This window comes from Sipha flava, unplaced genomic scaffold (genome assembly GCF_003268045.1).
Source record: "Sipha flava isolate LNK unplaced genomic scaffold, YSA_version1 163_pilon_pilon, whole genome shotgun sequence".
NCBI lineage: Eukaryota > Metazoa > Arthropoda > Insecta > Hemiptera > Aphididae > Sipha > Sipha flava.
In genome coordinates this window covers 469,685-484,990 of record NW_020271821.1, presented here as the reverse complement: position 1 = coordinate 484,990, position 15,306 = coordinate 469,685, and the positions used below count along the sequence as shown (strand labels likewise).

Sequence of the window (15,306 nt, the reverse complement as noted above, 5' to 3'; positions counted from 1 at the left end):
TCGCCGACGAAATATTTAGTTACCGACTACAAATAACATTAATATTTAGGGAAAATATTTGTAGCGTTAATAGGTATTTGTTGTACAGAACAACATGAATAGTTGGAACCGTTAGCTAAATATTGCAATTAGTGATTGACTCACGGATACAGTTACAAGAAATAGCTAACGTTAGATCCAGGATCATGTTGGAATGTTGAATGTATAATTCCATTCAGTGTATAGCTATACACACTTGGCTCAAAAAATTAGTAGAAAAAAAAAGTAAAAACGTTTTATCGTTGTTAAGAGAACACTAGATGATCTATTATCATTGATCTATTTTTGACAATTGTAAATAATTGTTGCCTATTGTATTGCTAGTTATAACAGAAAGTGTGTATGTACATAGTCGTATATACATTGCATATTCTTATTGCACACATAAGGCACAAAAACTACGTACTACGTACGGTTAATAATCGTCAATTGCTCAGTTGTCCGTTGATATTTGTGCATGACACTTGTACCATACATATTTACATATTTCGTAATTATTACGTTTAGCAGTGAAAATCTTTTAAAACGGCTTCTCGGTCGAACATTGCAACGAAAAGGATAAGAAACGTTTTATCGCTCGTGCGAAAAATCAAAATTCCGGACAAACGTTCGGTTTCGTTTGCAAGTTTGCTGGAAAGCAACCTCCTCGCGGACAACAAGGGGTTACTGTACTTCACGCGGTCACGATTCCCATCCAAGACTGGACACAGGACTGCACATGTCACGTCGTGCGCAGACGTGTGCCAGTTGCGGTTCGCTCCCGACCCTGGACGAGTCTTCCGACGTGTATCGACCCTCGCCCGGAATCGTTCCAACGTTGGACATGCGTCACTCACCACGTACGCATCGCCGTGACGGACAGTCGTGCGGCCAACGTTCGAAGGTATTGGACGCGGCCTTGGTCGAAATATTGGTGACGAAGGCGCCGCGGTGACACCTTCGTGGGAATCCCGTCACGTCGTCCACACGTGACACGCGATAACATCTCGCACGCGCAAACGACGATCGCCACGTTCGACGGACGGACCCCGGCGATAAGATCGTGACAGCGGTGGCCGCGGACGGGTGCCAGTCGACGGACGTACGCGCAGCATGTCGGGTCGGCCGGGGAAACCGGCGATTGCGCTGGCCGTCGCGGCCTTCGCCTGCGCGACCGGTTGGACGGCGGCCCGCCTGTCGCCGGTGGCCGTCGCGCCGGACTCGTACCGCGCCCGGGACAACGATGTTCTGCTCGCGTGCCGCGCGATCGTGCGCGACGTGCAACCGTTCGTGTTCGTGGTGCTCGTGCTGCACCCGGTCGACCCGCCGCCGGACCGGCTCATGGCGCTCGTGCATCGGGTGGTCGGCACCGCGGTACTGTCGGCGGACACCGGCGCCGCGGCCCGGATGGACGGCCAGGTGGCTCTGATCGTGGCCGGTAGCGCGGGCGCCGTGGCCGCGCTCATCGACGCCGGCCAGTCGACCGCCGTCTGGGATCCGATGTCGCACTACATCTGGCTGGTTCCGGCCGCCAGCCGCTCGGCCGTCCGGTCGTTGTTCCGCAACGCGTGGCGCCGCCGCTCCGTGGTCAACGTGGTGCTCGTGACCGACTCGGTCGCGTACACGTACAACCCGTTCAACGACACGCTCGCCGCTCGGCCCGTGGACGCGGACGCGCTGCGCGACGAGCACCGGCACAAGATGGACGACCTGCACGGGCACCCGGTGCGCGTGTGCATGTTTCCCACACCGAACGCGGTCAGACAGCCGGACGGCACGTACGCGGGCACCGACGGCCTGGTCGCGTCCACGCTGTCCAAGCACATGAACTTCACGCCCATCTACAACGAGCCCACCGACGGCCGGAATTACGGGTGGGCCGAGAACATTTCCGAAGTCGAGTTCAGGTACACCGGCCTGCTGGGCGATCTGGTCCACAACAGAGCGGACCTGACGTTCAACACCGTTTTCCTCAATGTGCGTTCACGCTAGTACCTGTAACCCGTAACCGTTTCGGCCACCGTGTTTTACCACACGTTCGTATTAGAAACGTATGTTTTTTTTCTGCTCCCCCAGAAATACCATCACAACAACACGCTCCGGTACACGGTTCCGGTTCTGTTCGACGAACTGTGCTTCGTCGCACCGATAGCGCAGCAAATGAGCCAGTGGCGAGCCGTGTTCACCGCGTTCGACGTCCGGCTCTGGTATTGTTTAGCCGCCACGTTCGTCGTGGCCCTTGGCACCTGGACGCTGATCAAGCGCACCACCGACAGGCCGTTGAACATCGACACGCTGGCTCTGCAACTGTTCCAGATGTTCCTGATGGTGCCGCTGAACCGGTTGCCGAATAACGTGCCCGAGCGATTGATGATCGTGTCCACCGTGCTGTTCGGGTTCATCACGGCCACCAGTCTGCAGGCGGTCATGGTCAAGTATTTAAGCTATCCCAAGTACGAACGTAACATGGCCACCCCGCAGGACGTGTACGACAGTGGAATGCCTATAATAGTTGCGTCCAACAATCTCATAATGATGTTCGGCTCGGACGAAGAATCTCTGTTCGTCAAACTGTCTGATCGGTTCAGCATAAGCAAATCCATAGACATTCTAATGGAAGTGGCACAGAAAAGGGTAACTGAATATTAAAATGCTATCAACGATTTTCTCGATACAACGTTATGTTGATACCGGGTTTGGTTCAGTATTTTTTATGGATGTACACCACGCTCGTGCGTTTTTCGTTTAGTTCCACGGCTTTACGAAAAAATCAAAGTGTATTATTATATATCCAATTCGTTAACATACTTAAGAGACAATTATCGTCGTTAATTTCGTTTAAAATTACTGTTTTCGAGTATGGTACAGCGCGGTATTAAACCGCACGTAATTTCGTAACACGCAAATGTTCAAGGATAAAAAATGTTATTAGTCATTAATGGTCGAATAATGTAAAAAGTAGCTCCTCAGAGAAAATAATTAATTATTAATTATTATTGAAAATATCAAATAACTAACAATAATCGTACATACCTACTTACTTAATAATTAATAAATAAACAACACTTTCTTTTTTCTACTCCAGTTTTTCCTGAATTATTATTTTTTTTATTTTTTTTTTTTTTTTTTTTTTTTGTTATTCTTGACAAGTTTGAAATCTACTGAAAATTGTTGATTTTTAACTAATTCTAGATCTAAAAGTAAACGACAAACTTAAAATATATATATATCAAAGAGAAAAAAATTATCCTGCATTGTAAAATCGATACATTTTTTGCTTTGTTCCGAATCCAAAAATAATTGAAAATCATATTTTATCAAGATTATTCAGACGATTTCATTATTTATTTTCAGTAACGGTTCAGACAACTTATTTCACATTTATGTGGATAAGATAAAATATATCTATTCAAATAATTGAACCGTAACGTATGATGAATAAACGAAATGTACTCGCGAAAGGAAAAAAACAACAATAATGTATCATTTGGAATTTTTCGATTTGTTCCATGTTGTTTCGCTGTACTCGTGGACCTGATTTGCAACAGTCGTCCATCGCGATGGGAAGGAAAAACGATCTGGTCACAATAATCCCGAGCACGTACGTCAGCGACAACAGAGTACTGCTGCACATAGTGGACGCCTGTCCGCGGACGTTCCACTTCGTCTACCTGGTGCGCCGGGATCTGCCGTTCATGGACGCCATCAACCGCATCATTACCACGTTCGTGGAGACCGGTATCGTGAACCACTGGTTCACACACGGCCAACTGTATCGGCCGATATCCGACCACCACCATCCGAAAGAATCGCACCAGGTGTTCACCATGAAGAACGTGGTCATCGCGTTCCTGTTCCTCATGGCCGGATTGACCATCAGCGGTGTCGTTTTCGTCGCCGAGCTCGTCTACCACCACAGGATCACCGGGCCGATAGCAGCGCCGCCCAGCATCCGGTATCCGAGAGGACCTTTGACCGTCAAGTGGTTTTGAACGCACATGCCACATTGCCGCTGCAACACTGCAACATATTAATAACGTGCACATGAACATCACCTCATTTTCGCCCCGTAGTACGTGCACAGCGACCCGCTGTGGTCGGACACCAATCGATTGTAAATAACGATTTTGTAGGCAATCGTTGAGTTAGTTTTAGAACTAGAAGTACAGTTTTTTTTTAACTCGTAGATCAACAGTAAACCGGAAAAGTAAATACGAGCGCGGCTTTGGAATTTTGATTTTCAACGTTCACCACCGAAAACCATACAGGGTGCATCGTACAAAGTCGTTGTGTGCTGTCAGCGATCCCCTGTACGAGTTATGTTACTTCGATAATGATAAAAAATAAAACTCCGAAACCAAACTTTCAATCGATGTCCAATGTTGAGCAATTTTTCCGACCAACCGAGTTCCGGGTGTTGAGTTTTTGAACTTATTATAATGATAGGACACCGCTGTTTGCACGTAGAGAACACCTTGAGAAGATTTACATAAAACAACAGCGTTTTGTACCGAAAAAATAATCGAAAGTGACGTTCAAAAGTAAAATTAACTATGTAACTCGTATATATTTTATCGCATTATAAAAATAATTTAACAGTTTGTTTAATATAGCTAAAAAAAAAAAATTAGCACAAAAAAATAAAAACGTGGAAAATCACCAATTCGACAGCACAAACGACCAATTATTTGTATTCTAAAGCAATATATTTTGTAGTGTACAAACAAAAACGTATAAGAGAAATGAAATTATTGTTTTTTATTTTATAGTATAGGAGTTATATATATATATATTACAAAATATAGTAACAATCGCAAACAAAAATGGAATATTTTTTAAGTTAATATTATTTATAAATGCAATATCAACAACTTTCAGAAATTCAATAAGTTAAATAAACCCAAAATATTTAGCATGTTTTAAGTGTTTTAAGAAATACGTTTTATGTGACGTTTCCATCAATTAGACAGTATCTTTTTTTCAAAAAGATTAATCACTACACATAATAATATGCAATTGTTATTCTTGTCTACACATATCAATGGTAATGCTTATTATTTGTAAGTATAGATAAAATATTACTTATTGAAGTTTTAATTGTAGATATTAATTCATCTAAATAATCAAATTTAAGTAAGTATCTAAATATTCTATATGAATTAAACGATAATTATGAAACATCTTAGTAGAAAATATTACAATTTAATATAAAATAATTATATGATATTGTACCAAATTGTTGTAGTAGAGATACAATGAAAATATTTTGAAAAGCTAATAAGAAATAATTTTTATTTAAGTTCTGAAATTTAAATGTATGACGTTAATTAGTACCGTCGTAATAATATATTTTTCTTTAATGTGTATGCGATTATGTCAAAAATATTAAGCTTGTGTTTAGAGCAGTAAGTATGTCAAAACTCATAATAAAGCATCGCATGTATCTTTTAAATTATCAAACACTTAATGTTCACAAGTTTATGAGAAATATTCTATAAGGTTAAATAAATTAACTCTTCCAAACAAGACTGTTAAAAAGTCTACAATCATGAAAACTGTGGTTTACTTTTATATACAAACACCCGTATGATTTAATTTCGTAAAATGTTTCAATGGATTATTTTTTATCTAGGTGTAATAGTATAATAATGTATAGTATAATAAAAACTTGTGTTTTAAAAATTTTTAACGTTTCGTTAATAATTATGTTCATTGTCTTACTTTAATTCCTAAACGTTCTTAAATTATGTCGTAAAAACATATTTTTAATGAAAAATAGATTGAAGAATGTATTTATTTTTTTATTAGTTATTTGATGCAGTCAATAATGTTATTTTGATGGGATTTTACTAAATTAATACGTTTTAAATTGAAATATCATATTACTTAGAATACAATTAATAATAATCGTAACTTATAAAAGCCAGAATTAAATTTTAAGTTGTTATAATCGCCCATCGATACCAATACAGTCCAATGATAATCTTGATAAGTCTGAAAGTAGAGAATACGCAATAATTTCTATTTTAAATTGCTCGGTTTTGACTTAAGAAAAAACGAATTTCAACATATTTGTAATAATTATAGTTATAATATACAATTACGCAAGTAGCTACATTCAATGATTCACAAATGCCATTATTCAATTTAAAAGCAACATGTGTATGTTGCATATCAGAAATATGCTAAAAAATACAATTTCTTAATACTTTACAGGAAAAATCCATCTTGAAACATACAGTGCATAGCACAAATTTTATATACACGTGCTCGTACACAAATACACTTGGAAAATCAGTGCGATAAGTTTCAAACGGCAGTTCTATCGCTTGCAATCTTCTACTCCGCGTTTCAACGTACAAACGTACAAAATTGGGAGGGAATCGTTTTTTCTAAAGGACGAAAAGACAATAAAAAAAATAATAAAAATTAATTATCAGTTAAACTTGGAACTTAATTAATTATTGTTAATTTTTAAAATGAAATGACAAAGTTTAATCTCCTTTGCTTTATTGCATATATTAATTTATGAATAAGCTTAAAGGACTTAATCTTGATGTTATTTTTTCTGGGTCATGGCCTTTTCGCCGAAATCCTCAGAAACGGGCGGGAAACGGATTTTCCGCAAACGCTAGCGCGTGGAACGCGTCTATTATTTAACACGAACATTTTAACGATTTCCCGGCCCCGATAACGGCTTCAATGTGTTCGTCGAAGTCCGCTGTCATGTAGCAGTTGAGGTACGCGACGATGGATCACGGCTGTCCCATTAACGTTGTTCTAATATGTGACCGATTATCGGTACGGTCTGCAAGACGCGATTTGTGGCGATGATAATATTTTTATTTTTATGTTTATCGGCCAGTCATCTGAAACGGAACGTTGTCACTTGTCAGTTCAGTTAAAACGCCATAGCCAAACGTGTACCTAACGAAATCAATTACCGAATCGTCATATTCCCTCGGTGTAATGGCAATTATTCGCAGTATTATATTATTGGATTCACCGGATTTTCCGATTTTCCCAAAAATCGTATTTTCCAGTAACATTTTTACAACCGCGATTCGCGGATATAAATTACACACAAAATCGGACGACTGCGATGCACCTCTCGGATCAGAAACTCGTCTACGGACGGGGTGTCGAACACTAATCTCGACACAGTGCTATGAGGTCCTCGACCCATCGCGCAAGGTAGACAGGTTCGCAATACGTCCGTGAAAACAGATGTCGACCACGTGTCGCCCGCCTTTTGCGGACCGTACGTGTCTGCGCGTCGGACCATGTCCGTTCCCGGAGGGTTCTGTTGAACGCAGCACACGTGTCACGTTTCGTGGCGACACGGACTCGTAACGCGCGAACGCCAACGGGACGTGACGTATCGCGTTCGATTCCGTTCCGCATTGTTCGTGCACACGAACGTTACGGTTCCGCCCGAGTCCGGCGGTAAGGTCTCGTCCCGTTTCACGTGCACGCGCCCTGCCCCGCGCGCGTTCGGTTTCCGCGCCACCGGGCCCGGTCAGGCACGTAGCCAGGGGGAGGGGGGTGTTACAGGTGTAGTTCCACCCCCTCCCCCATTCAACCGTTACTTAATTCTTGAAAAAGGTTCATCGTGAACCGCGATGAAAACATATTTATCATAACGAAATACATACATAACAACAACGTAAAGCCGGGATCCAGCTTCTCATTACACCGTTATGTCTAATAAACCAAAGCCGTGGTCTTCGGTCGTTTCATGCGCGATTCAAAATAGGTGCATACGACCAAAATGTACGTTTGAAGTTTTATTAAAATACTTTCCCGTACACATGTGTAATGAAATAATGTGTTTGTATGATTGTACAATAGAGTATAAAACAGAGTAATTATTTTGTCGTGTGCGATTATGAACAACCCCCCCCCCCTTTTGAAATACCTAGCTGCGCGCCCGGGCCCGGCGATAACGCGCGTGTCGTGCAACCGCGGCGCAACGTTGGACGGCCGGGCGGGCACCGTGGCCGGTTCGACTGCGGCGCCCGATGCACTACTCGGATGCACGACTGGCTGGTGCCGCTGCTCCGGTCAACGCGGTCCGCAGCGCGCAACCCGCGTACGACCGCAAGCTAGCCGCTCGGGTCCCGGATGCGCGTTGCGCGACGTGAATAATACGGGGCGACCGCGTGCACGGTACGCGCGTTTACCGCGCGGTCCAAGAACCCCGGACGGGCGCCGACGAATTGATCGCGTCCGCGTCGGCCCAACGTTCCAGCTTCACGCCCGCCGGCCGCAGCGAGCGCATGTACACGGCTTCGGCCTGCTGAGTGATTCGGCCCGAATCTGAGCGTTCAACAGCGTTTTCGCGTGTAGCGGTACCGTTTCGATAACATTTTTTTTTTTTTTTTTCATTTAGCTGTAACCGTAAGTAAAAACGTTTCGTTTCGACTGGTTACCGTTTCCACATCACCACCGAACATTGGACGTCGTGAAAAAAGGCTCATCGAATCACGGAAACGGTTGATTGCAACCAACATGATTAACCAAAGTTAGGGTAACTTGAGGCTAAACAAAACGTTTCCCGAGTAAGCAGGAAAATTTGAAAAGAAACAAATTTGTGTCGAAAGCAGGGAATAGGAAAATAAACGAGAAATTTATAGCTGTTAGGTCGGACGATAAACTTGATAAAGCTGGTTAACAGTTTGAAAAGTTTTCTTAACCATTCGACCCAGCCTGCGTGCGTAAAAAGAAATATACAAATTCCAGCAATTGTAATTAACGATAATAATTACCAGGATAATTTACATTCGAACTATGTAATATGTATCACCATGTAAAATACATATAACATATTGTAGTCATACCCTAGTCATACATTTATTATATTTTAACTATACATAGTCATACTTACAATAACATTTAATCAAATTAATATTATATTGGTAAATTTTATTTATTAGGAGAAAACCATAATCTTATATGAGTGGCAATCATATAACATAATATTCAAAATCATATCATATAATATCTTTCGATTATACATTAGTCACTAATTATTTATCATTAGATATATGTCTCTTGATATGAACATCACAAATCAGATAATTGTAATGAATCGTAATATATTATCTATTAATTGAAACACACGAAGAGATTATTATAAGTAGGGTTCGGGACTTGTTGCATTTGCATATTGCTTAATGCAGAATAGTCTAAGTAAGATTTAAATTTGTTTTACGTCATAACAGATTCAAATACAAAAATTTTAATTGCATATTTTCGCATATTTTGCCGTTTTTTAAGTAAAATGCATATTTGACAAATTTTGGCAGTTTAATTGATATTTAAAGTATATTTACGCAGTTTTTGTTTAAGTACATTAATTAATTACATTATTAATTATTATTATTAAATTATTTAACTACATTTATTTTAAAGGTTAACTTTACTTATTTTTTACTTCCATGCGTTATTCAATATACCTAATCACTCTTAATAAGTAATTGTTTCCGTATAGCGAGGTTTATTAATAAAGATGAGATAATAACATAATTAACTGGATTTGGCAACTAGGGAAATACTTAATTATTCCTGCGTATACTATCGACGATAAGTTATCTACTTATCGTAAATCGTTTTAGAGTAATATTACGTAAAAGGAAAATAAGAATTCAGTTTGTTTTCGGGTGTCGTGGCTTTTAAAATCGTTATTCTTGTAGCTCTTGTAATTTTAAAGATGCCAAAAATAACAAGTGTATTAAACAATATATCACCGAGTTTGGAAAAACAAATTTTCATAGTAGGAGAAGACGAAGAAAACGAAATCGAATATACACTTCAGTAATGTTGATAGTGTTATTGTTGTCAAAAGTAACTAATTACAAAAAATTGTCTAAATTAAAATGAATAAATCAAATTTTTTAATTGGCATTTAAAAATTATTCAGTTGCATATTTTTTCGCATATTTTGGTTATTTTAAGTGCATATGTGCATGTATATTTCCTACAATTTGTGTGCAATAAGTCTCAAATCCTAATTATAAGTAACCCTTGGGCACGCCAAGAGTACACTGCTCCTCATCACATCAACAAGAACTGACATATCTTCGTGTGTGTTTCCCTTTTGGTATACCGTTAAATAAAGTAAAGTCCGTTGTTTTTTATTTCTTAAATAAAACTATTATTCTCTGAGAAATTATTGAACAGAACATATGAAGAGATTCAACTAATACTGTCGGTAAGAATAAGAATATAAATCATAATCGGTATTCACCGTTCAATTTACACTTCTTCTTAGAGGTTATAAAATATAGCCCAATCTAGATCGTTCACTTCAGATAAGTTTGGTATTAATTTTATTACACATACTTGTAAATTTCTCGAAAGGATTAAATCAATAATCGAAATATCATACTGTACAATATGTACTGCGATGTATTCTTAAATTTTATTGGCAATGATTACTTACAGCCATTATGTGGGTATGAACTTAGAGAATTGGAGGGATAATCTAAAGTTCAACAATTCTCAAATGTGCAAACTATTCAAAACTTATTCACTGCCATAAGTTTCATAAGTACATTCTTGGAAATTATTTAACCAAATTGCAACTGTGTCAAAAACGATGACATTTATGTAGTAGACTGTGATGGAAGCGCTGTTCGATGCTCTGTTTTCCAGTCCAATACTTGTGAACCGCGAAGCGCATTGAACATGCAAAAATTGAAATAAATAGTTCCTAGAGCAACGGTTTCCGACCTGGATAAAAACCATATTTAAAATAATGTTAACAAAAAATTATTTAATATTACAATCAGTTGTATATACTTAAAATTTACAAAATAATATTAATGACATCAGATTTAATAAATTATTTAAATATTGTTTTTGATTTGATTGTTAACGGGAAAAATATAAAAGAATCCATGTAACACAATGTTGATGTTGAAAAAAATCGATTTATTTTGCGTAAGGATTTCATCGAAATACCTTAGTCAGATTGACAAAAAAAAAAGAAATATTTGACATAAAAATAACAGACTAGGCGTACTGTAAATCAGTAAATCACGTATTTGACATTGAACCATGAAGCACATAACGTGTACATGGTATGCGTTACGAGTAAATTTACATCCATGTAATCTGATAACAAGATGTAATCATATATTTACATAGTATAGTGTCTTGTTTCCACGTTTCTTTTCATGACCAACTGGTATGACGGGGTAGTGCTCGCGGATATATATTTTGCAGCATCTATTTTAATCGCATGAAACCAGCATTTTATCATATACAAAACCAGTGTAATTCAAACGGCCAACAGGACTAGATTTTAAAGATTTGCAATGAAAAAAAAATTGCAAACCGTGCGTATTTCTGTATATTATTTATTATTAATGCGAATTAAATACGACCAAAGAGTTTTCAACACTTTACTCGTCCATCGAGCTTGCTCGGATAGAGATCCAAAAGCGTAATGTACAATATACATATGGTGTTTGTAAAATGCATTTACAATTAGCTCGTCTTCGGATAGGTCGTTATTGATATATGTTGATGGTTATTATTACAATATTTTACGTGTGAGAAACGCGTATCGGTATTGGTTCTTCTTCTTCTTCTTCTTCTTCTTCTTCCTTGGTTTTGGCCATTCAAGACCATACCTCTAGATAAACATACTGCCACCTATCTCTATCCTCTGCTACTTTCTGCCAATGATTCTCCGGCTCCACTGTTTCAGCGTCTCTCTTAACGCAATCCTTCCATCTTAAACGCGGTCTTCCAAGAGGTCTCCTCCCTACTGGGTTTTCCTCTATTACTCTACTTATTAATGAGTCATGCTTCCTCCAGGCATGTCCTACCCAAACTAGCCTCCTTTTTTTTTATCTCTTTCAGTATATCCGGTCGCTGAAAAAGGGATTGTAGTTCATCATTGTGTAATTTCCTCCATTAATTTGTGAGAACATCAAAGTATGCCCCATACATTTTCCTGAGTATTTTTTTCTCAAACACTGCCATCCTTCGTTCTTCAGTCTTTCTCAGGGGCCATGTTTCTGCTCCATACAAAACAATTGGTCTTAATAAAGTTAAGTACATTCTAACTTTTAATTTCTTAGAGATTGCTCTTGATCTAAAAATTTTACGAAATCCAAAGAAACATTTATTAGCTGATTGTAATCTCATTGAAATTTCTGTTTTTATGTCGTTATCTTGAGTTATAATTGACTCTAAGTATTTGAATTGGTCCACTCTTCTAAATTTGTATTCTGCCATTTCGATGAATTCTTCTTGTACCAGATTCCCATTTCTCCAACTGACCACCATGTACTCTGTTTTTTCTTCATTAATCCTAAGTCCTACTTTCTCCGCAGCCTTTATAAGTGATTTTCCCATTTTTTATTATCATCTCTCTACTCCTTCCCAATAGAGCAATATCATCCGCATATGCCAGAATATTAATTGTCGATCGACCTAACTCAACCCATTCACATAAATTGTATTATTTTTTCGCTGCCTCCCCCCCCCCCCCCCCCAAAAATTTTTTTTTTTTTTCCGCTGCCCCCCCCCCCCCCCCGAGAAAAATTTCTGCGGGCGGCTTGGTTAGTCATAGGCATGTCCCCCTTAGATACCTCTGGAAAATCCGTTGGCCGACCTAAAAATTTGGCTATAGGTGAGTTGCGGCCCGACATGTCATTTACGTGTTGAAGACCGGTGAATTGCGGCCCGGGAAATTTATTTATTTTCAATTTTGTGCTTGCTGGCAGTATCGGCAGTATCTTATCTAAAGTAGATACCATAACGTCAATAGTTTAAACGAAAAATATAACAGTGTTAGTCTGTTCATCACTTAGTATCTATATCTACGAAAACTAAAAATTCTGTTTGAGTGTGTTATACAGTTTATTATAAGTACGTTATGGAGTTTGTAAATAGTGAAAAATCAAAACCAATTATTCTTTACGAAGGCTACAAATTTCGTTTCCACAAAACACTAAAAAACGATAGAAGCAATGGAATAAAAACGAAGAAAATATGTGAAAAAGAAGCATTTATAAGACAACAGATGACAAAGCTAGCACAAAAAGAAATAGAGCAGTTTGATTTCGTCAAATCATTAAGTTTTAAGTTTTTGCCCAACCAATAAATATATATATTTTCACATATTTTACATAAATATTAAAATTCATTTTACCATAAATTACCATACATTTTGCCATTTTTACATAAATAAAAAAAACAAATTTTTGGGAGACGACTCAGCCAACCTCCTCGTGGTGTCTTCTGGATAACGCTGGTAGGCTGATATGAAATGATAAATAAAATGTAAAATGTGGCCGCAACTCGCACGCCTGTTTTATAAACACGGGCCGTAACTCGCACGTCTGTTTCATAAACACGGGCCGCAATTCGTACGTTATTTAGGGATCGGGCCGCAACTCACCAACACCGAAAAAATTAATAGTTGAAATTATAATTTCCAAGTATTGTTACGTAAATAGTACATGTACCTGTAATTTCGTGGTCTGGTATTCCTAAGTCATAGATACGTCACACACAGCTATATACAGAATGTGTACGTTTTAGGTATATTTGGTGTGGTTGTTCGTGGAAATGGCTAAGAATGGATTGCGACAATATTATTGAATAAATCTAATTTTAGATAATTCTGAAAAGTCCGTAAAGTCTAGATTACAATCATCGGTACATAATACCCACACTCCGACATCCAATCAGTCTATAATGTGGGTATGTAGCATCTGGAGACTAGTGAACAGTGAACCTTTAAATTGTCGTCGTAGTACAGTTTTTGTTTTATTTAGTTTCGTACTCACGTAATCTTTTATTATTATTTTTTTCTTTTTTTTATTAAAGAAATAGCCCTCGGCAACTTGGCCATTGGGATAAGATACATTTTTTTTTTTTTTAAAGGTGTTACATAATAAATATAAAAGATTTAATAACAACAAATGTATGAACTAGGTTATATGATCGTAATTGTAGGTTGTGTATTCAGCTGGTTAAATATCTTCTTCTATTATTATTTTTCTTTTATTCTTTTTGTTTTTTTTTTTTCAAAAAATATTATTAATCAAAATGTCTAAACGAAATATAAACGATTTTTTTATGTGCCAGCCATAATATATATTGGGCTCCTTTTGGCCCGCCCTAGGAAAAATTCCTGGTGCCGCCACTGAGTATACTTGTTTGCTCGTAAATAACCGCTTCTCAACATACGTTACTTTTGCGTTAAACAAAATGAGATCGATAAATCAGGTTGCTTTAAAAAAATAACGTTTCAATGATCAAAACTTACTTAGGTCAATATAATCGAAAAACTTCACACGAATCATAATAATATTACAAAATAGTATAGTAATAACATTTTTGAAAATTAATAGTAATCACCTCTGAATAATATTTGATCAACACGAAATGTAAGAAAACATATCAATTTATACAAACAAGTTCGCGTATCTTTATTTTACTTCTAAATCGACTAACCGTGTTGTCGCTCATCGATGCCATCGCAGCTTGGCAGTGGTTCAACGATTATACGCGATGTTGAGCGCAGTTACGACACGTGAACATACCGCGTTGCATGATTTTTATCGTTGCGATTACTTTAATGAAACAACATTGGTAACATTTTACAACCACACCGATAAATCCTTTTCGTGTGAAACGTCATCGACAACAATGAACCACGGTCATGTTCAAGTACGGTTGAACGAAAATCTTCTCAAAATGTACAACTTATCGGGTTCTAATATCTGTCTTCGACAAACTTAATCGCGGTTGTTTTTAATACGATTATTATTCCTCGCAGTTAACGTTTTCAAGTCCATTAATGTAAGCCATTGGTTCGCAACTTGTTACACAACTTAAGGTAAGACGAGAAATAATTTATGATGTCCTTGGCATACTAAATAGATATAAAATATTTATAGCCGTTAAAAAATTATAAAATTCAACTATACATTTGCAATAGAATTTGTGTTTATTTGAAATCTGTTCCTCCGTTTTTTATTATCAAATCTTGAAAACAAGTTTTGATTCAATAAAAATAGTTAAATCAAAGTTATTATTATGATCTAACTTTTTTAATTTTAATCGTCATACATGAATAATATGGGTACTTTTTGAAGAATTTTTGAGAATTCAATGAAACACAATCATTATTTTTATTAAACCCTTCGATGAGTACACAAATGTTTTTCAATTACATATTCAAACCATTGGATCAATTATTATTATGATATAATTAACATTTATAATAATTACTATATAAAAGTTAATTATTTGAGAATAAGT

At 37.8% G+C, this 15,306-nt stretch overlaps 1 protein-coding gene across 1 annotated transcript; it reads left to right on the top strand.

Annotated features, from left to right (window-relative positions):
• Positions 1-1,131: 1,131 nt before the first annotated feature.
• Positions 1,132-4,827, top strand: LOC112679503. The gene is made up of 3 exons (XM_025549328.1): positions 1,132-1,995; positions 2,095-2,652; positions 3,567-4,827. Exons 1-3 carry the CDS (start codon positions 1,132-1,134, stop codon positions 4,008-4,010), a joined length of 1,866 nt encoding a protein of 621 aa, XP_025405113.1. The 3' UTR covers positions 4,011-4,827.
• Positions 4,828-15,306: the final 10,479 nt, after the last annotated feature.

Excerpts from the sequence above, each read along its gene's own strand:
- LOC112679503 (XM_025549328.1), top strand. The coding sequence starts at position 1,132 with ATGTCGGGTCGGCCGGGGAAACCGGCGATTGCGCTGGCCGTCGCGGCC. Across the intron at positions 1,996-2,094 it reads TCAACACCGTTTTCCTCAAT|AAATACCATCACAACAACAC; the intron begins GTGCGTTCACGC and ends CTGCTCCCCCAG. Across the intron at positions 2,653-3,566 it reads TGGAAGTGGCACAGAAAAGG|TCGTCCATCGCGATGGGAAG; the intron begins GTAACTGAATAT and ends GATTTGCAACAG.